The 21,376-nt window shown below is 41.2% G+C and overlaps 1 protein-coding gene across 1 annotated transcript; it reads right to left on the minus strand.

Annotated features, from left to right (window-relative positions):
- Nucleotides 1-412: 412 nt before the first annotated feature.
- LOC309846160 (phospholipid-transporting ATPase ABCA1-like) lies at nt 413-12,002 on the minus strand. Its single transcript, XM_082694965.1, has 5 exons — nt 11,778-12,002; nt 9,629-9,753; nt 7,977-8,032; nt 5,352-5,540; nt 413-556 (listed from the first exon to the last, which is right to left on the minus strand). The coding sequence occupies exons 1-4, from the start codon at nt 11,895-11,897 to the stop codon at nt 5,419-5,421; spliced, it is 423 nt and encodes a 140-aa protein (XP_082551091.1). The 5' UTR covers nt 11,898-12,002; the 3' UTR covers nt 413-556; nt 5,352-5,418.
- Nucleotides 12,003-21,376: the final 9,374 nt, after the last annotated feature.

Here is a 21,376-nt window from a genome sequence, read left to right on the forward strand (position 1 = left end):
AAACTGAAAAACAGGAAGCATACTCAGCTCTCACTTACCTGGTCCTCAAGAATTCAAAAGACAGATACATTTCCTAGTGAGGGAAACAACATCCTACCTCTGATAGGTAAAAACCTATCAGAGTTTGAGTTTTGACTAAGTGTTTCTTTAAAAGTTGTCACTTAGCAAATTAGGTGACAGTAGTGTTATCTGCAGTCGGTGTAAACAGATATTCTCTCTGGCATAAATCAGCTCTGTGTCATGAAAACATACAGCTGCTTCTGCCTTTCCCTTTTTCATTCATTAGATTAGCTAGAACACTTAGAAGAGACAGGGGCTCTCTCATCCAATCCATAGCCCTGACACGGAGATTTAGAAAGCAGCAGCAGGTGGTTGTTCTTACCATGTCCCACACAAAACTGGAGAGCCAGTACGTGACAGTCTACACTCTGCTGATGAATTGCAGCTGTTCTGCCTCACGGACCCACTCCTGGATCAGGAACTCAACAGAGCTGGCTTGAGACGAAGAACATCTCAAAAATGACACAGATGGACACAGGGATGTCCGTGACATGCTCTGCAGAGAGAAAGTGAAGATTTGAAGAGTCACTGATGGAGCTGAGAACACAATCAAGAAGGACACACACACACACACACACACACACATCTGATGAATAGCCCAGGGAGAAACATCTGTTCAATAAATAAATACATTTCTTTTACTCAGAGTTTAAACATGATTATTTTCAAGTCAAAAATCTGAAAAACAAATGCATAACATCTCACTGGGTTAAAAAGTCCAGTACTGGGGCACCTGCATGGCTCAGTGGATTAAGCATCTGCCTTCACCTCAGGTCATGATCCTGGGACCCTGGGACCCAGCCCTGTATCAGGCTCCCTGCTCAGTGGGGAGTCTGCTCCTCCCTCCTCTTCTCCTGCTGCTCCCACTGCTTGGCCTGAGAATGGCCAAATGGCATTCACTCTGGTCCACTGTTCCTGACCTTACAAGAGCAGCAGGTTGTAAATTCTCACACATACAATATGGCTTGAAAACTCAGCAAGTACAGAAATATTAATGTGAAACTACTCAAATTCTTCCAGCTATAGATAAACTTAAAACAATAGTATATAGTATATCAATCTACTAGACACAGAAGTTCTAAAAAAAAAAAAAAAATTCTAAGATTCTGGTTATAAGAATGATCCTATAAGCCCATTACAAAGGGTCTCTTCTTTTTTAAGATTTTTTTATTTATTTGAGACAGCACAAATGTGGGAGGGGGAGAAGGAAAAGTGCCTCCCAACTGAGCAGGGAGCCCCATGTGGGGCTCAATCCCAGGACCCTGGGATCGTGACCTGAGCCGAAGACTAATGTTTAACTGACTAAACCACTCAGGCATCCCACAAAGGCTCTTTTATAAAATTCCTAATGACCTATACTGATACTGTGTAGAAGAGAAAGAATAACTGCCATGCTCCATATACAAGATACACACTTTCAGATATTAAATAGAGTAGCTCAGTCCTGGCTGCCACAAGATCACTAAATACCAGTGATGACTTGGTATGCAAAAGTCCTAAATAAGCTGCTTTATGATCTGACTGACCTACAATAATTCCCACATACCAGCAACTCAGGGCCCACCTTCCTGACAAGTCCTGGACAACTTCAAGTGTTTCTTTACTTGCTTACTGGAATCTTTTGACTCAGAGGAAGTGACTGAAAATTACTGGCACCCAGGCAAAACCCACCATACCTATATTAACAGCCTGATATAAAATGTAGACAGTGTGGAAAATAATACCACTCAGCAGCAGACTCCACATGAATATGTACATGTTTCATTTAGATATTTCTTCTTAAAGAAATATTTCTTCCTCAAAGTTAGAATCTGTGAAAGTTACATCACAGCCACCTCTAATGGATTCTGGCAAACTTTTGACTCTAACAGTTCCTGCCCAGGTTGCTAAGAGAAGCTCCAGTGGGAAAGAGAAGGGACCTGAGCCTGATTATGGACTCTGACATCTGACACACTGAGGAAAGAATAGTTCAATGTCTCTGATGCTTCTCTGACGTTGGTAGCTCAGGCCTGAACACAGGTCTCAAACAGGCAGATGGGGAGCCAAAACAGTGAGGATCACTGACCACAGTAAGCTAGAGAGGGCTAAACAGAAAGCTATGGCACTTTCCTGGCAAAAGGGCCACTTTAGGGGTCCCACTTTGCACTGTTCAGAGTTCTATGGGTACCAGCTCTTGGGGAAAAGACAAAGGAGGAAAAGTGGGAAAGAGTGAAAGAGCTAAGCTTTGAGGCAGCCATATAAAGCATCTCATTTTCCAGGAGGTATGAAAAGACTTCAAGGATTCCTCCTCCTCTTCTTAAGTCCCACCTGTTCCTTCAAAGCGCAAAGGAAGAAATGGGTTGAAAAAAACAAGGAAAATAGGTAGTTTGAATACCATTTTTTCAATCCAAGTCTTTGGTCCATGTAAAAAGTGAAAACTGAAAAACTGTCTTGGAATCCACACAACTCTCTGGGAATCTGATTTGGAAGAAAAGTATAACTAGGACAGGAGACTCATACTTTGAATAAAACCAATTTTGAAAGCACATGTGTCTTTAGGGTAGCACAACTGGGGCAGAAAACAAAATGGATAACAGTGACGCATGTCCCTAGAAAGTGGATCACAGTGTGACCAGACCCTGCCCACAGAGCCAAGGTGCTGCCATCAGCCAACACTGAGGTCTAGTGCATTCTGCCCTCACCATTGGCCATTCACTTATGCCAAGCCAAGATGTCCCCCAGGAAATTATTCTGAGCTACTCAACAATAGACAGTGGAACATGACTCATTACAGTCACTAAGGCTCTCAGGAAGCAGGATCACTGACTACACCCGGTGACTACTTTGGTTCACTGGAGTTATAATGACGAATAGATTCACCCTTAATTTTAAAGAGAAGTATCCACGACTTAAGTTCTCACACCCATTTACAATTGCTTGTCCTCATCCTGCAACCTAGATGCTGATAAAGCAACAGAGGGCGATCACAAGCAAGCCTCTACCTGAAACTGTTCTCAGAAAAAGGCTCAGAACTGCTCCCCCCACACTCACAGTCTCAGAGACTGTCAGAGTTTTAAGACCCACAGAAATCTCATGGGCCAGTCTCCCTAATTCAGAGGTGAGGAAACAGGCCCAGGGGCTGAGCGGCCTGTCTGAGGTCACCAGCTCATCTGTGGCACAAGCAGGGATGGAGCCGGGTCTGTCACAAGATATTGTGTCACATTACCTCAGTGGGAGAAACCAGACTGTGCCTTCCACAGCCCATGGATCCAGAGTGCTGAGATCTGGTTTTAACTCAAACAAGTTGTTACTTGGGCTGACTTTTCAAAATAGAGAAAGAAGTTAAACTAAGGTACAGGAACTTGCAGACCAAGTCCCTTCCCCTCAAAACCCAAATGCTATTCTCTCCGATAAGAATTAAGCTCAATGGAGCAAATAATCCTAAAAATTGTATGGAATTAGAAGAGACCCTAAATTGCTAAGGAAATGTTGAAAAACAAAAATGAAACTGGCGGCATCATGTTACCAGATTTCAAGCTTTACTACAAAGCTGTGATCACCAAGACAGCATGGTACTGGCATAAAAACAGACACATAGACCAGTGGAACATAGTAGAGAGCCCAGATATGGACCCTCAACTCTATGGTCAAATAATCTTCGACAAAGACTATACTTTGGTCAAATATATTTATATTATATATATTTTGGCCAAAGATTATACTTTTGGTCAAATAATCCTCGACAAAGATTATACAGGAAAAAGATGGACCCTCAACTCTATGGTCAAATAATCTTCGACAAAGATTATACTTTGGTCAAATATATTTATATTGTATATATTTTGGTCAAAGATTATGCTTTTGGTCGAACAATCTTCGACAAAGATTATACAGGAAAAAATATACAGTGAAAAAAAGATAGTCTCTTCAATAAATGGTGCTGGGATAACTGGACAGCTATATGTAGAAGAATGAAACTCAACCATTCCTTTACCCCATACACAAAGATAAACTCAAAATGGATAAAAGACCTCAATGTGAGACAGGAATCCATCAGAATCCTAGAGGAGAACATAGGCAGTAACCTCTTTGATATTAGCCACAGCAACTTCTTTCAAGATATGTCTCCAAAGGCCAAGGAAACAAAAGCAAAGATGAACTTTCGGGACTTCATCAAGATCAAAAGCTTCTGCACAGCAAAGGAAACAGTCAACAAAACAAAAAGGCAACTCACGGAATGGGAGATGATATTTGCAATGACAGTACAGACAAAAGGTAGATATCCAGGATCTATAAAGAACTTCTCAAACTCAACACACACAAAACAGATAATCATATCAAAAAATGGGCAGAAGATATGAACAGATACTTCTCCAATGAAGACATACAAATGGCTATCAGATACATGAAAAAATGTTCATCATCACTAGCCATCAGGGAGATTCAAATTAAAACCACATTGAGATACCACCTTACACCAGTAAGAATGGCCAAAATTAGCAAGACAGGAAACAACGTGTGTTGGAGAGGATGTGGAGAAAGGGGAACCCTCTTACACTGTTGGTGGGAATGCAAATTGGTGCAGCCACTTTGGAGAACAGTGTGGAGATTCCTCAAGAAATTAAAAATAGAGCTACCCTATGACCCTGCAATTGCACTGCTGGGTATTTACCCCAAAGATACAGATGTAGTGAAAAGAAGGGCCATCAGTACCCCAATGTTCATACCAGCAATGGCCATGGTCGCCAACCTGTGGAAAGAACCAAGATGCCCTTCAATGGACGAATTGATAAGGAAGATGTGGTCCATATACACTATGGAGTATTATGCCTCCATCAGAAAGGATGAATACCCAACTTTTGTAGCAACATGGACGGGACTGGAAGAGATTATGCTGAGTGAAATAAGTCAAGCAGAGAGTCAATTATCATATGGTTTCACTTATTTGTGGAACATAACAAATAACATGGAGGACATGAGGAAATGGAGAGGAGAAGGGAATTGAGGGAAATTGGAAGGGGTGGTTAACCATGAGAGACTATGGACTCTGAAAAACAACCTGAAGGTTTTAAAGGGGTAGGAGGTTGGGGGAGCCAGGTGATGGGTATTAAGGAGGGAACGTATTGCATGGAGCACTGGGTGTCATGCAAAAACAATGAATACTGTTATGCTGAAAAGAAATTTAAAAAAAAATCAATTAAGCTCAAGACTGAAAGACAACCCCCTGACAGGTCAGCCATTCCTTCCTCCCCAGCAGAAGCTCCCAGCTGGCCTGCACTGCCATCTGCTCAATCACATGGAGACTGAATCACCTGTGGAGGAGGCAGCCCCCCTGCCCCCAGGGGACACACGGGCAGTATCTTCTTGATTTTGTCACTGCTACACTGGCAGATGGGTGAAGGGTTCTCCATCATCCAGTTCCCCTTTTGGAAGAGGTCCACGATGGTCTGGGGGACCGGGGCGGTGGTCCACTCCTCTCCCCCACGGAGCAGGGCATGTTTCTGCAAAGGGAGGACATCAAAGGTGGCATCACCTGAGAGGACCTGGCCTTTCCTGGAGCCTCAGGAGCACAGACCAATCAATAACAACCACAAACAGGCATCTGTGCCCTCACCATTTGTTTGATCTCCCCACAGACCTGTAAGCTGCAAACTCACCTTATAGTTAAGGATGAAGGAACACAAAGAAGCCCTAAACGCTCATGTACCAAACTCCAGGCAATCCAGTCTGCCAGCATTTGGTCTCTTGCCCCTGTGTTCACTCAGTAAATATTCAATGAGCACATACTATGTGCCAGACAGTGTTCTGCATATTTGAGGGCCTGGAGTGAACAAGACAAAGTCCCTACCTCCTGTAGAGGAATCTGGCAATAAGCAAATGTCACTTAGCCAAAAATAAAGCAAAATAAGAGAACAGCGAATCAGGGGAAGACAGACTACTTCTTCCTAGGAGGGTGATTCTTCTTCCAAGGCATGAACGATCAGAAAGCAGCAGCCAGGGAAAGATTTGGGGAGAGAAACACTACAGGCAAAGGCAATAGAAGGTATAAGTACAAAGTCCCTCAAAAGAAATGAACTTCCACGTTTGAGGAACAGCAGGAGGGCAGTGAGCTGGCACGGATGAGGTAGGAGGGAGAATGACGGGGAGGACGGTGGAGCAAAGCCGGCGCCAGATGACACGGGCCTAGGAAGGAGTCGGCGCGTTATGCTCAATGTTCCCTGAATGGCAAGATTCACTTCATGGTTTAAAATGAGGACAGAATTGGGGTCTACAGGGGACGCAGTGAGGATGCTCAGTACATGAAGCGCTAGGTTGTCTGCAAGGATCACGAGGCCTTTACGCCTGACGCGAGCTCCGAATCACTGTGGACCATCACCAACACGCTTGCCCTCTAGGGTCTTATCTTCTCCACCAGTCAAATAAAAGTACAAAATGACATGTTGAAACATGTCATTTCTAATATCCCTTCCAGTTCCAAGGTTCTACAATGCACAGCTACACTCTTTATGTTATTCTTCTATGTACTAAAAACATCAAAGGAACAGATTTGTGCACTGCTCTCTAGTTCTAAGGCACTGTAACTTGATGGAAAAGTCAAAGTAATACACGATGCCCTCCTGAAGCTCATGCTCTAAAACCTCCAAAAGATGACTGGCTGAGATAAAGAGCCACTGGTAGGTGTCCTACTCAAATCTCCCTTAATTATACCACTTTTTGAAAAACTTCAAATCCGAATTTCAGTAAAGTTGTCAGCACAGAGATCTTGCCTTCAGACTGCCTCCAATATACATCAATGGTGCTCTTCATCAAAGCTGTAGCACTGGAATCAGGGTCATGCCTCTTTTGTCTTTCTAACCTGGACAACTGAACCCACCTCTACCAGCACCTGGCTCTTTATCTCTTGCCATTGTCTTTATCAGTAATCCCTTTGGCCTCCCCTTCAGACACCTTGAGGGGTATGAACATTCACCAAATTTGTTGATACAGTGCCTTAAAAAAGGATTTTAAAGAAAAGGTTATAAAAAATACATGTTAAAAGAAGAAAATACACATTTTCCTAAAAAGTGAATATATCATGTTTTCAGGTTGTCAAAGTGAAAAGGCTTATAAGCAAAACCAAAAATTATATATAATGGAGCAGCCCATCGCAAAACTTAGGTACAAGATTTAGTGGGAAGCATCTGACCTTTAAGTATAAAGTGCTGTTAAATTAAATATTAATGTGCTATCACAGTTAAAAAAAAAAAAAACAGCTATAATGATTCACTTTGCAAGATTTTAGAACATCCTCCAAATGTTCGTTTCTAGATGTTCTGATTAGGTTACTTTATTAGCTTTTTTAAAAATAAACAAAATGATTCAAATGGCAAATGATGGTAGTCAACAGTGTGGCATGCAGCTGATAAATGCAACATTAGAGAGGAAACCAAGTGACAATGACAAGAAGCCAGTAAAGGAGGGTCTAAAACAGCACTCAGAGGATTTGTTTTCCTTCTATATGTTGGATCCTAAAGCCAGCATCTTTCCTGAGGGCATTCAAGAGTTCATGGTGCCCACATTCTCACAAGTGTCATCACTGTGGGTACATAAGAAGCAGCCAGTTCAATAATTCATTAAAAACAGGAAGTGGGGGCGCCTGGATGGCTCAGTGGGTTGAGCCTCTGCCTTTGGCTCAGGTCATGATCTCAGGGTCCTGGGATCGAGCCCCACATCAGGCTCTCTGCTCAGTGGGGAGCCTGCTTCCCCCTCTCTCCCTGCCTGCCTGCCCCCCCTCTCCCTCTCCGCCTATTTGTAAGCTCTCTCTCTGTCAAATAAATAAAATCTTAAAAAAAAAAAAAATGGGAACCAGGAGGTAAAGTTTTCCAAAGTAAACACTTTATTAAACACCTCCTGAGTGTTAGGTTCTTAACACAAAAATGAATAAAACACAGACTCACCTATAAGGACCTTGGGCACTAGCCATACATTTGATACCAGGATGATAACCAACAATCTAGAATATATAAATACGTATAAATTAGATATATGTGTGCACATATATCTGTACAAACACACATACATAATACACATTTACATATGTATTTTAATGTTAAGTAAGGAAACGTATTAAGGATCTGTACTTCAAAAGGACTTTCAGGGGCACCTAGGTGGCTTAGTCGGTTAAGCATTCAACTCCTGATCGTACTTAAGTCTTCATCTCAGGGTCATGAGTTTAAGGCGTGGACTACTTTCACAAACTTAGTAAGAATCAATATTTCAAAAGTACTTTCACAATTATCCACTGAGGCACTGACAACCAGGACTTTCTACAAAGGTCAGGGAGATTTTATCTGCATGAACAACTAAAAAATACAAACAATAATGAGCACAGATTATAAACATGAGATAAGCCCATGTTCTACAGCCATGAGCAACACAAGGTGAGCCTGGAAAAGAAAGAATAAAGTAAATCTGAGCCATACACACACAAACACACACACACACTACACTATAGTATATATACTATATATACACACACACACACATACATACACACTATGCTACATATATATACACACATACACACTAATAAATATAGTATAAATACCATATGTGTGTATATGTGTATATATATATATATATATACACTATACGTACTACATACTATATGTATACTTTGTGTATATACAATGCATATACACTATATATAGTATATTACATACATAAAGTATAACTGTTTTAAAAGAAAGCTTCCTTGTTCTTTTTTTAAACATTTACTTGTTTTAGAGAAAGACAGAGATTCTGAGTGTGGAGAGGAGGAGCACAGGGAGAGGGAGAGAGAGAATCTCAAGCAGACCACTGAGCCCAGACCCTGAAACAGGGCTTGATCTCATGTCTCTGACATCATGACCTGAGCCAAAATCAAGAGTTGGACCCTTAACCATTGAACCAAGCAACCTGGGAATCCCAAATTTCCTTGATTTTGATATCACTCTCAAGTTTTTCCCCACCCAAAGATTTATAAATCCTACAGATATGAAAAAAAAAAAAAATTCTGCCTGACAAGATTACGAAATTCCTATAACCTTTTGTTTGAAGTGTCGGATTGTTTGTTATAAGTAAGGGGTATTTTTGTCAAAAGAACAAATACTAGCTAATATCTAAAACCTAACAGATAAAAAGTGCAATAATTGCATTGTGGAGAGAACAAAGCATTAAGTTCCTGGAGGTACGGCGTGCACAAATACTTTAACACAACCACAAAATTAACATAGCTATAAATGTCCAAATACATTAATAATTTAATCATAGATTGTAGAAGGGCAGATTATTTTCTTAAAATACATATAACTGTACCTGGCAATACCAGTATAAAGAGGAATAAAGTTCAAATATGACAACAGAGGACTATCATTTCAGGTTTAATTCGCTGCCATTCTTTGCATACGATATTAGTTTGGATATTAGTTTGTGTCGGGGCTTTAGAACAGCTGATAAAATCCAACCCACCTGTTACTCTTGAGTCCACATCCCCTTGGCCCTCAGCAGTGTCAACACTTGGTCTGCCTGAGCTTTCTTCTCTCCTGGGGCACAGAAGGCAAACACGCACCTGACAAATGTGTACTGTTCGTTGTACATCCAGGGCTGAAGTTCCAGGCTGGGGTACTTGCCAAAGGGGGGCACGATCAAGCTGAACACCAGGGCAATGCAGACAAACACAGCTGGCAGGACGATCTACAACCAGAGGAGAGAGGGGGAAAGGAAATGGCAAAAAAAAGGGGGGGGGGCAAATGTCAGAGAAAGGAGCCTGGCACAAGCCCCTAAGAGTCCAGCCAGCCTCCCAGACCAGGCAGCATGCAGTGAGTGCCCCAGGACCCAGAACAAAGCTCCACCAAGGCATTCATGGCAGGTGGGAAGCAGCAGATCCTGAAACCAAAACCTCCTCCCTCCAGGCCATTTCTGGAGGCTGACAGCACAAGGCCAGAGGCTGTGGTCACCCAGCAGAGACAGGAAGCTCAAAACTTTACAGACAAAATGGTGGTCACATGTCAGGGGGACTCCGAACTCTGGGTTTTGCCCTCTTCCCTCTGAAGACCCAAGAAAGACCACGACGGGCCATGAGCCCAGCTCAGCTCAGAGAAAGGCCAACAGAACCAGCCCTGCACCAGGAGCCAGAAGACAAGAAGCTTGGTTCTGTGTCTGCCATGAGTGTATCCATGGGAAGTCACTCCCGCTGTGGCCTCAGTAATCTCACTTGTAATCTACAGACTAACGGACCCAGTCAGATCCCACACTCTGAAAGGGAACAGCAAACCCTGTCACCATGGAATGGCCTCCAAAAGCGTCATTACCTAAATCCTTCTTTCTGAGAAAATACTGTATGACAAGTATCTCAGTTCGTTATTGTTCCAACCCTATCACCAATCAAAAAACAAAGTAGTTGATCTCAGAGAGACTAAGTAACTTGCCCAAGGTCACACAGACAGTAAGTGGCAGAACCAGAATTCAAACCCAGGTCTCTGTGCTCCAAACTCATACCCCCTCATTACCCACACAGTCTGCAGGGAAGAATTTCTGCAGATGCTTTCTCTGTCCTCGATTTTATACAGCAGGATAATTTTATCCCTACTGACCAAGTGCCTTAGCATGGAAACACCAACACATAGGCAACAGTGTAATGAGTCTTTTCTGTTTGCCCATTTTCTTCTGACCTGTCTGGCCACCTTTCTATCAATTTGCAGTTAAACATCGACTTAGAGAAAAGTCACATTTCCAAAAAGTGTATATGTCAAGTGCATCTCAGGTTATGAAAACTGAATTTGCCCAGCCAATTTTTCTAAACTCTGTCTGCTGCTTCCTGATGGCACACAAGAGAAGGAGGCACAAACACGTCAACTGTAACAGAGAGTGAGGAGGGGACAACTGAAAGGACTGTGGCTGGAAAAACTCAGTCCAGAAAAACTCTTCAGTCCTGTATTTATTAGATACAAGATAACAACCAACAAAGGAGAAGGTTATACAGTAGCCATAGTAGCCTTCTTGTAGGTAAACAAGAAGGAATTTGAGTCCTATGTTGATCATAAGTCTTATGGGAAAACAAGAAGCGTAGGGTGTGCCTGGTCAACCAGCAAGGAATTAGTAGTTGAGCAAGTGCACTTAAAGGGATTACCTTAACAGCAGGCTTTCTCTGAGGCAGGGGAGACAATGAAAACGGGAAGCAGGTGGTTGGTGTTCGCCAGGAGCCAGCCAGGTGTTCCCCGGGGCTCAGCTTCCCAGATGTGTACCATTCTCTCCAACAGAGGCCCGCTGCTAGTACATGTTCTTCTCAAGGTCATCTTTAAGCATGCTTGCGTGACGGGTACAATTCTTAATTATTTATATTTCAAGCAGTATATTTTTCTGAGGGACGGTTACATCTGTCCTTGTTACACTGTCCTCTACCATAAAACTTACACAAATGTGCACACACACACAGCAGGACTAAATGCCAGGCCCACTCTAAGCACTCATTTGAATCCTCATAACAGCCCTACATCATAGGCACCTTATCTTCATTTCTAAAGATGAGGACAAGGAGGCACAGAGAAGTAACTTGCCCACAGATGCGTGAGTGACAGGAAGCAGGACTGGGATTGAAAGACAAAAAGTCTGGCTCCAGCATGTACCCCATACCCACGACCCTCTCCTGCCTTCACTGGTCAGGGAGCCACAGCCCACCCGTGAAGCCAGAGTCGCTGGCCTCGAGCAGCACTTGTCACCTGAGCAAAGAATCCCTTCCGACTCCGTCTGGCAATCAGCAGCCTCTTCCACAGAAGGGCCACAAACTGCTGCTGTGTGAGCTTCCAGCCCTTCACCTGGTAGGAGCCTTTGCCGTCCATCCCGCTGAGCAGGTCTGTTTCTCTGGATTCTGCAGGAAGCCAACACCGAAGGTCACCTATTATCTGAGGCTGTTTTGATACCGCCTTGCTCTTCTTTTTCAGGCTTCTCCAGCAAGACTTCAAATCAGTAATATAAAGTTGAACAATACAACAGAAAATTGAGCCACAGTAATAAAATGAGATCTCGAAAAATGAAAACAATATGACCTACGAAATTTTGGAAAGATAATGAATTCACAAGAAATCAGAAAAATGTAAATTATTTCTCATATATACATGAAAAAATTACAAAGATGCCGTTAAAAATAATGATGGTCAAGCAAAGCTAAAACACATTGAAATGAATTAATTACTCAGTTAGTAGGTATCTACGGCAGCTTGTAGAAGTGAAAAGAAATATACTGGAGAACAGTAGACAATGGGTCATTTGAAAGAGGAACTTCATGAAAAAATATATCACAAATTAAGTGCATGACTTTTTTTTTAAGCTAGAAAGTGTCTCATTTATATGCAGGGAAAAAACCAACATATTTAGTAGCAATCTAAAATAAGTAGCAAAAGTTACAAAAATACTTCTCCCATAACATCTCTCTCCAACACCAGCTGGGAGGCACAGAAATTACTCAAAGCAATAGACCTGCAAAGACTATTTCAAGAAATAATTATATTTATTAATGAGAAACTTAAAATGTTTAAACATTTTAAATAAACTGGCACTAGAATTCACTTTTAAATGCAAAACAAAAAGCCAATTCATACAAGATATCTAAAAAGGTATATAATAACATATATTAAACACATATGTTCATGTGTTTTACTAATAAAAACAATTTAAATACAAACAACTTCAAATAAAATCACACTACATTTAATACTGAGTTACACACAAATCTTTCCTACTACTAATTCCAAGAAGACTAGCAACTAGGAGGCTGGTAGAGAAATATCAAGACATGTTGACAAGTTGAAGAAGAACTCAATGCTCAACACACAACAGGTGCTTAACAAAAATATTCACTAATATGAGTAGAAAACTTAAGAAACACTGAATGAAAACTGAAACAATCCTGCCTTTTCTTTTGCTAATAACCTCCTTGCCCCACCCTCCATCTGCCTATTCCATTTTGCACAACTCTTCCACAGAGCTATTTACTCAAGAGATGCTGCCCAATTCATGACTTGTTGAATAAAGCCAATTACATCTTCACATCTTCAAATTTTAAACTTGAATTTCTGTCAACAACCTTTACTGAAATGTTTCTCTTCTAGTCAATAATCCTGTATCATGCACACACCAAAAAAGTGAACTGTGAGGTAACTCCACACCAAATGACTATAGCTTAAATTACAGGAACTCAAAAATTACAATAAAAATAGCACACGCTAGTTCCTGCTTTAATGAAGGAAAGGTAGTCTATACCACCATCTAGCGGCCCTTAAAATATTGCACGAAGGTACTTAGCCAGGGACGTCACCAAAATACAAGGCATCTAAAGTTCACACGTAGAGCTACAGCCCTCCTTCCTACCCTGTTCAGACAGCACTGGATGGATCTCTCCTGCTTCCTTCTGCAGAGGTGCATGAGCTGGACCTTTGGACAAAACGATGTAGGAACATCATCAAGTGGGTTATTGCCTTTGCGCATGTATAATTTCCTCCAGCCTTTACTTGATACCTATTTCTTATGTAAGGTGTAAAAATGCATCTTCATACTCATCAGACCAAACGGACAAATTGGTCAGAAAAAACCCACACACTATGAGTAAGGGCATGAATTTGTAAGATGGTTTGTCATTGTTTAATAGAGATGAATATGGTCCATATCTTATGACCCAGCAATTCCATTCCTAGCTACATAATCTTACACAGTGCTTCCAGTACACAGATCCCCAAGGTTTCTATGGTACAATACACAGGGTTTGGTAACTTAGATGGGAAAAAAATTACATCCTTATTGTGTTGTTAAAAAAAAAAAACAAAAAAACAAAACAAAACAAAAAAAAAAAACCCTGGGCTCCTGGGTGGCTCAGTGGGTTAAGGTCTCTGCCTTTGGCTCAGGTCATGATCCCAGGGTCCTGGGATTGAGTCCCGCATCAGGCTCTCTGCTCAACAGGGAGTCTGCTTCTCTGTCTCCCTCTGCCTGCCTCTCTGCCTACTTGTGATCTCCATCTGTCAAATAAATAAATAAAATCTTTAAAAAAAAAAAAACTAATTAAAAATGCAGGCCCAAAATGGCACCAGTTCAGTTAAGGCCCCAAGTCAGTAAACCAGGACTTAATACCTAATTGCAATACCAACTTTTCCCAGAAATGTAATCTTAACTGGTCAGTCAGGAATTTTCTGATAGGTGCCTCTAAGACTGTCCTGTGGCCCTCTCCAAGCCCCTAAAGATGAGGTAATCTGCATAAGAATCCCTGCTCTTCTACCACCCCCACCAAGAGAAAGTGACCTTGCCTCAAACAATCCTTTCTCTTCCTTTGTTTATAACTCTCTTGCCCCACCCTCGTTCCTATAAAAACCTTCCATCTTGTACAACTCTTCAGAGCATCCCTCCACTTACTAGTGGGAGATGCTGCCCAATTCATGAATCTTTTTAAAAACTGATTTATTTAAGAGAGAGCAGGTGCAAGCAGAAGAAGAGGCAGAGGGTGAGGGAAGGAGAGAATCTTCAAGCAGACTCCCTGCTGAGTGTGGAGCCCAATGTGGGGCTCCATCCCAGAACCCTGAAATCAGGACATGAGCCAAAATCCAGAGTTGGCTGCTTAACTGACTGAGCCAGCCAGGTCCCCCATCATGAATCATTTAATAAAGGCAATTAGATCTTCAAAATTTACTCGGTTGAATTTTGTTTTTTAACAATTGTCACCAACTTCTAACTGAAAATAAGTATTTCCTTTAAGGATGGATGTAGGCAACAAAAAACAGTATTATTAATAAGACCAATGACTTTATGACCAATAAAAATCATAGACATTGTCAAATTACATCCAGAAGTGTTACAAACATACACAAATTTCTTTTATGCTCATCACTATTTACATTACGATTGTCGGAGGCAGGCCCCCGGCCAGGGCGGCCTCTGCCATTAAAAGATGGCGCCTGGCTAGTTGCCAGGTTAGGATTGCCTCGTGAGACTAAGCGGAACGCCCAAAGAGGAAGTAAACAGCATTGGTTGCTAGCGAAGCTGTTGGTTTAGGTGCACAGCCTGATTCGCTATCTCCTGTACCCTGCTCACTGATTGGTCATGTAAGCGTATATAAGTTTGTAGACTTGCGGAAATAAAGAGAGAGAAGATGCATCCAAACCAGGGTTCTTGTCGTCCTTGCGGGGTGAGGGCGATATACGATAGGTGTCAAATCCAATGATTCTTCATCAATAATTTATTCTCAGGAGCACCTGGCTGGCTCAGTTAGAGAAGTATGTGACTAGATCCCAGGGTTGTGAGTTCGAGCCTCATGTTGGGTGTAGATATTACATAAATAAATAAACTTTTAAAAAAGAATTTACTTTCATATTTTGATCATTCTAGCTGTATATGTTTTCTTTGCAAACCTGTGTATCTGCTAAGCATGTAAAACATTAGGGTTGTATCAGGGAGCAAGAATTCCTCTCCTCTCCAAGGGTTCTTCTAGATGGACTAAGAATCATATTGACAAGAGACAGAAGAACAGGAGAAACCAAATCTAATAGCATATGTACAGAATCCACATAGATATGGAAATTCTGAAGAGGCAAAATGAGGTATATATGTCATCCTGAACTGAAGAGAAATGTGCACGGTTCTAGAACTTCACAGGAATAGAATGCAATTCATAGGGTAGTAAGAAGAGCAGACATTTGGTAATCACATGTTTGTCTTTCCATACAGATGGGTCACTCAGATAAAATTTATCTCTGGTAATAACCCTTATGCTGGCAAAGATCTTTAGATTTTTCTATGTACTTAAGAGAAGGGCAAAAGTTTCTCTTGAGCCTACAGGGTTCTGATTGCCTTCAGCTCAAAATAATCTTTACGCCAATGTGGCCCATCTTGGAGTGACCTGACCTCAGTCCCTACAGTTCCATAGGCCTACAAGATTTCCCAAGGGTTGGGGAGACTGGGTGGGTCAGTTGGTCAAGCATCTGCCTTCAGCTCAGGTCATGATCTCAGGACCCGGGGATCGAGGCCATGTTGGATCCATGCTTAGTGGGGAAACTGCTTCTCCCTCTCCTTCTGCCCCTTCTCTCCTCCTCTCCCACTCATGTGTGTATGTCCACATGCATGCGCGGTCTCTCTCTCTCTCTCTCTCTCTCTCTCAATCTTCTGCTCTCTCAAGTAATAAAATATTTTTAAAGGGAAAGATTTCCCACGGGTGCAATGGTCATTTATGCCATTGCGTAAAAAAGGTTAAAAATCCCTGCCATAGAGAAATTCTTCATATGGAAACAGGAGCAATCTATTAAAAAAAACTCAAAACATCTTTGTTCATAATATCAAATGTACAAATATATATCCAGACAATGGAACAACATATAGCAGAGATATGTATTAATTACTGACTTCATCAAAATGCAGGATTTCAAAAACTTTATGTCAAAGCTAAGAATCAACTAACAGAATTTGACAAAAGTGTCTGCTTTTAGAAAGTTTGAAAATAGGCAAACAAATGAAATTTAGAGTTATACACAATGTAGTTGAATTTTGAAGAAAATGAGTGCAGTGATCAACACAAAATTCTGGTCATGGCTGCTTCAGGCAAAGAGGTCGGGGAAGGTGTTGTAAGGGAGGAAAATGTGACCTGAAAGGAACACATTTTGGGCTTCTAAATTACTGACAATATTTTATTTCTTTCTTGGTGGTAGGGTAATAGGCATTCAATGTATTATTCTTTAAAGTATACTGATACAGGGACGCCTGGGTGGCTCAGTGGGTTAAGCCGCTGCCTTCGGCTCAGGTCATGATCTCAGGGTCCTGGGATCGAGTCCCGCATCGGGCTCTCTGCACGGCGGGGAGCCTGCTTCCCTCTCTCTCTGCTTCCCTCTCTCTCTCTCTCTGCCTGCCTCTCCATCTACTTGTGACTTCTCTCTGTCAAATAAATAAATAAAATCTTAAAAAAAAAAAAAAAAAGTATACTGATACATTACACCTACTTTTGGGTGTATATAATACATGTTTCATGTTAGACACGCAACCTTATTCCACGCAATCTAAAATAACTATGCAGTTGGTCTATATCTTATTAGCCTATTTTAATATTCCAGAGTTACCTAGTTTTCAACTGTGCCCAAAGTTTAGGATACACAAGGATATACAATGATAATTTTCAACATACATTGTATATCTTCTAGGCAATACAAGGATTTGTTTCAAAACAAAATGTCACATAAAAACGTTTCATGTTTTTAAACAGTTCTTAGAGGCTATATTCTACCACTCATATTTTTAAAATAAATGGTAAAATGAACTGGCTTTATAATCTGGCTTTAGACCCCAAATGTGCCACTTAGCAGCAGTGAACCTAAGAAATGTAATTCTCTCAAAACTTCCCACTCCTCACTTGGAGATAAAGTTGAACTCACAGGGTTCTGAGGATGATAAATACCTGTGCATGAATAGGAGATTGTCTTAAGCACCTAGCAGCACTTAACCAATAATTTCCCTCTTTAAGTTATAGCCATGAATTTTTCAGCGATAATGAATCACAGTGAATCACAGATAGTGATTTGTTATGTATTTTCATCTTGGAAATTCTCTCTACCATTCAGCTGGTTAGATGAAGTTGATGACAGGGTGCCCCAGATGGTAAAACCACTAGGTCGAAGTCTGGATCCTTAACTCTGGATAGAAGAGCTGCCTGCCAATGAGGAAAACCCATTTTAGATTCTTAAGGAACAAGAAATAAAATCCTGTTGTGTCTGAGACATTATACATTTGGTATCTATTTGTTACAACAGTTTAGCAGGTCCTATTTAATATAGTCTTAAAAAGGTGAACCATATTCAGAAGTACCAGATACAGCTAAAGGGGTCAGAACCAGTCATAAACAAATTAAGTGAATGACCACTTACCAATAATGAAATATCTAGCCTTTTTCCCTCCTCAGTCACAGAAAACTGGCAGTAAGGCTTGTAACTCAGTCAGGAATCTGGAAGTTTCCTCACTTGGGGTAACTGACTAAACTTTAAAAAAATGACCTATGGGTGAAAACAAATGAGAGTTTTTCTCCTCAATGAAATAAACAGATAACCTACAAAAACCCTAGAGTGAAGCCCACCATTTGAGAGGCCACACCCATACCCAAAAGGCTTTCAAAAAATTTTGTCTCACTGCAAAATATGAGTTTATTACCAAGGATTACAGATACAAAACTATTTTAGGAAAAACACTAGCAAACTACTATCATGGCTGAAAACAAATCAAATGATAAAAAAAACAATAATAAAACTTGAACTCAGGAAGAAGACCCACAACAATAACTAAAAATAAACATCTGTAATTAATGTCCTCTGAGACAAATTATGAACCCATGAAACAAAAAGAGCATATTAATTCTGATTAAAAAGGGAGAGAGAGAAATAATCTGGGGAAGGCATTAAAAAAAGTTGCTTTTTGGAAATAAATGCTGTAAAAGTATACGTTTAAAATAAGTGAGAAGATAAAATTGTGGTACTTTATCCCCAAAACCATAGACCAAAAAAGTAGAAATGTAAAGTAGTAGAAAGAATAAAATTAGAAGATCAAGTGGAGGTACAATGTTTGGATAACAAAAGTTCCAAAGATGAAGAATGTAAAAATCCAAGAAACAAAAAATTTTCAGGCTTGAAGAGTACCCCCATTATGAGGTTACACTGAGTGAGGAACACCGTATACACAAAACATCTACTCCATGGCACATTACTGTGAAATTTCAGAACACAAGGAATATAAAGAAAAACATAAAAGGTTCCAAAGAGACTGACAGAAACAAGCAAGTCACTACAAAGAATTAGGAATCAAAATGGCATGAATTTCTTACTAGAAGGTAAAATACAATGGAGCACTGCCTTTAAAATATGAGGAAAAGTTATTTCCAATGCAGAATTTTGTACCCACCCAAAATATAAATCAAGAGGGCTGGTAGAATAAAACACGTTTTACAGATACAAATCCCAAAAGTTTAATTTCCATGTACCCTGCCCTAAAATTATAAGTTAAAAGAAAAAGAAACAAAATCCAGACAACAGGAAGTCCAACACAAAGCCAAGGGGATCCTGGAATTACTACCACGCCATCTTAGAGAACTAGTCCTCACTGAAGCAAAAGAACAAAGAACTCTCCAAAGATAACTCTAAAGGATGAAACTAAAAAAGCTGATTAACAGGTTTAATCATATTTGTTACCGAAAGCTCCAACACAGCTGCTAACTCAGTAAATAAATGGGTAAGCCCTGGTGCACCGCCATGGCCTTTATTCTGTGGAGGCCGAGAAAAATTAAGGACATTCCACCTCAGGTTTAGCCTTAGCATTAAGTACAGCCATCTCAGACCCCTGTACCCAAGGGCTGAACTTTCCCCTACTTTACTTTAGTTCTAAGGACCCCCCACCCTGCTTTAGTAACAGGAAGCCCCACCTTGCTTTAGTTCCAAAGACCCCCACCCTGCTGTAGTAACAGGAACCCATAAATACCCCTGCCTTAACTAATCTCGGGTTCAAGTCACTACTCTGCTGTGTTGGGTATACGTGGGTCCAAGCTTAAGCTTGTTAAATAAACCCTCCTGTGACCGCATCGATGTGGGCTCCTTGGTGCTCTCTCAGACGCAAAAACTTGGGTACAACAATTCCATCCCAGCGATTGTGGAGGGGACAGGACAAATTGGTGGGGTTTGCCAACACCTGGCAGAACAGTCAAATAAACTCAACTTTTGAGTTGATCTGAGAATCCAAAAACTCAAGAGATAAGAGTTTGAAAAAGAGAAGGGAGAAAGTTATTTTGGATACTGACAGCCAGGAGAGGTAGCAAGCTCAAGACTTAACAGCCAACCTCTCTGCCTCCAAGATGGACACTTAACAATTCATAAAGGGAGGATGGTGGCAGGGTACATGCAAGAGAGCAGACAGACAGCTTGTGATCATGGGGGAGGGTTGGTATGCATTCAGCCCCTGATCAGGAGCAGAAAGAAGATCCATGGGTGTGGTCTTCTAGGTATTACATTGCTATCAGGGCTTTCCTTGGTGTGGTGTTTGGGATGCTCCCAGTTCTTGCAAAAAAATTTCACCACGCTTCAAGAAAGTGTGGTAAGAAATAAGCACAATGGGTTTTAGTTGACAGTATGAGATAAGCAGTCCTGCCTACTTCTGGTTTTAAATGCTGGGGTCTACAGTTGAGGAAGAGGGCTCCGTAATACACTGAGAGGTATATTGTGGCAAAGGGTTTGGTGATTAACAAATGACAGATATAAGGAAAACAATAGAAAGCAAAGATGGAGAAAAAAAGGAGTCACGCTCCTATTAAGATTACAGGTTATCTTAATAGATAGCCTGGGTGGCTCAGTGAGTTAAAGCCTCTGCCTCCGCTCAGGTCATGATCTCAGGGTCCTGGGATCAAGTCCCGCATCGGGCTTTCTGCTTGGCAGGGAGTCTGCTTCCTCCTCTCTCTCTCTGCCTGCCTCTCTGCGTACTTGTGATCTCTGTCTGTCAAATAAATAAATAAAATTTTAAAAAAAGATTACAGGTTATCATACTATCTCACTGAGATGAGGAATTTGAGAAACAAGACAGAGGATCATAAGGGTAAGGGAGGGAAAAACAAAACAAGATGAAACCAGAGAGGGAGACAAACTGTAAGAGACTCTTAGGAAACAGAGGGTTGCTGGAGGGGAGCAGGGTAGGAAGGAGGGGGTGGCTGGGTGATGGACATTGGGGAGGGTATGTGCTATGGTGAGTGCTGTGAATTGTGTAAGACTGATGAATCACAGACCTGTACCCCTGAAACAAATAATATATTACATAATAGTCTCTGCTATCCCCCTCCAGTGGAACTTTCCACTGTTCATATCCTACATTGTTTTTTCTCAGAGTATTTATTAATCCCTGATATATTTTTCTCTTTACTGTTAATATTTCCCTCAACCTGTAAATTCCAAAAACAGGGATTATGCCTTTTGCTCACCTCCGTACCCCAGCTTCTGGAAAAGTACCTGAGGCATAGTAGGAAATTTAATAATTAGGGTCCAAATGAGTGAATAAATTGTTAATTCAAGGGAGGGGGCAAAGTCCAAAAAAATAAATTTAAACATAAAGAAAGATCCAGTCCAGGCATAGATTATGCTTTGTTTTGTCTCACTTGGTTAAAAACGATGACTATCACCCAGAAAAACTTACTCACTCCCTCTGGAATTATAATTTTAAAAAGCCTCAGGTCATGATCCCAGCGTCCTAGGATAGAGTCCCACATTGGGCTCCTTGCTCCTCAGGGAGCCTGCTTCTCCCTCTGCCTCTGCCTGCCATTCTGTCTGCCTGT

This window comes from Mustela nivalis (genome assembly GCF_964662115.1).
Source record: "Mustela nivalis genome assembly, chromosome: 13".
Lineage (NCBI taxonomy): Eukaryota > Metazoa > Chordata > Mammalia > Carnivora > Mustelidae > Mustela > Mustela nivalis.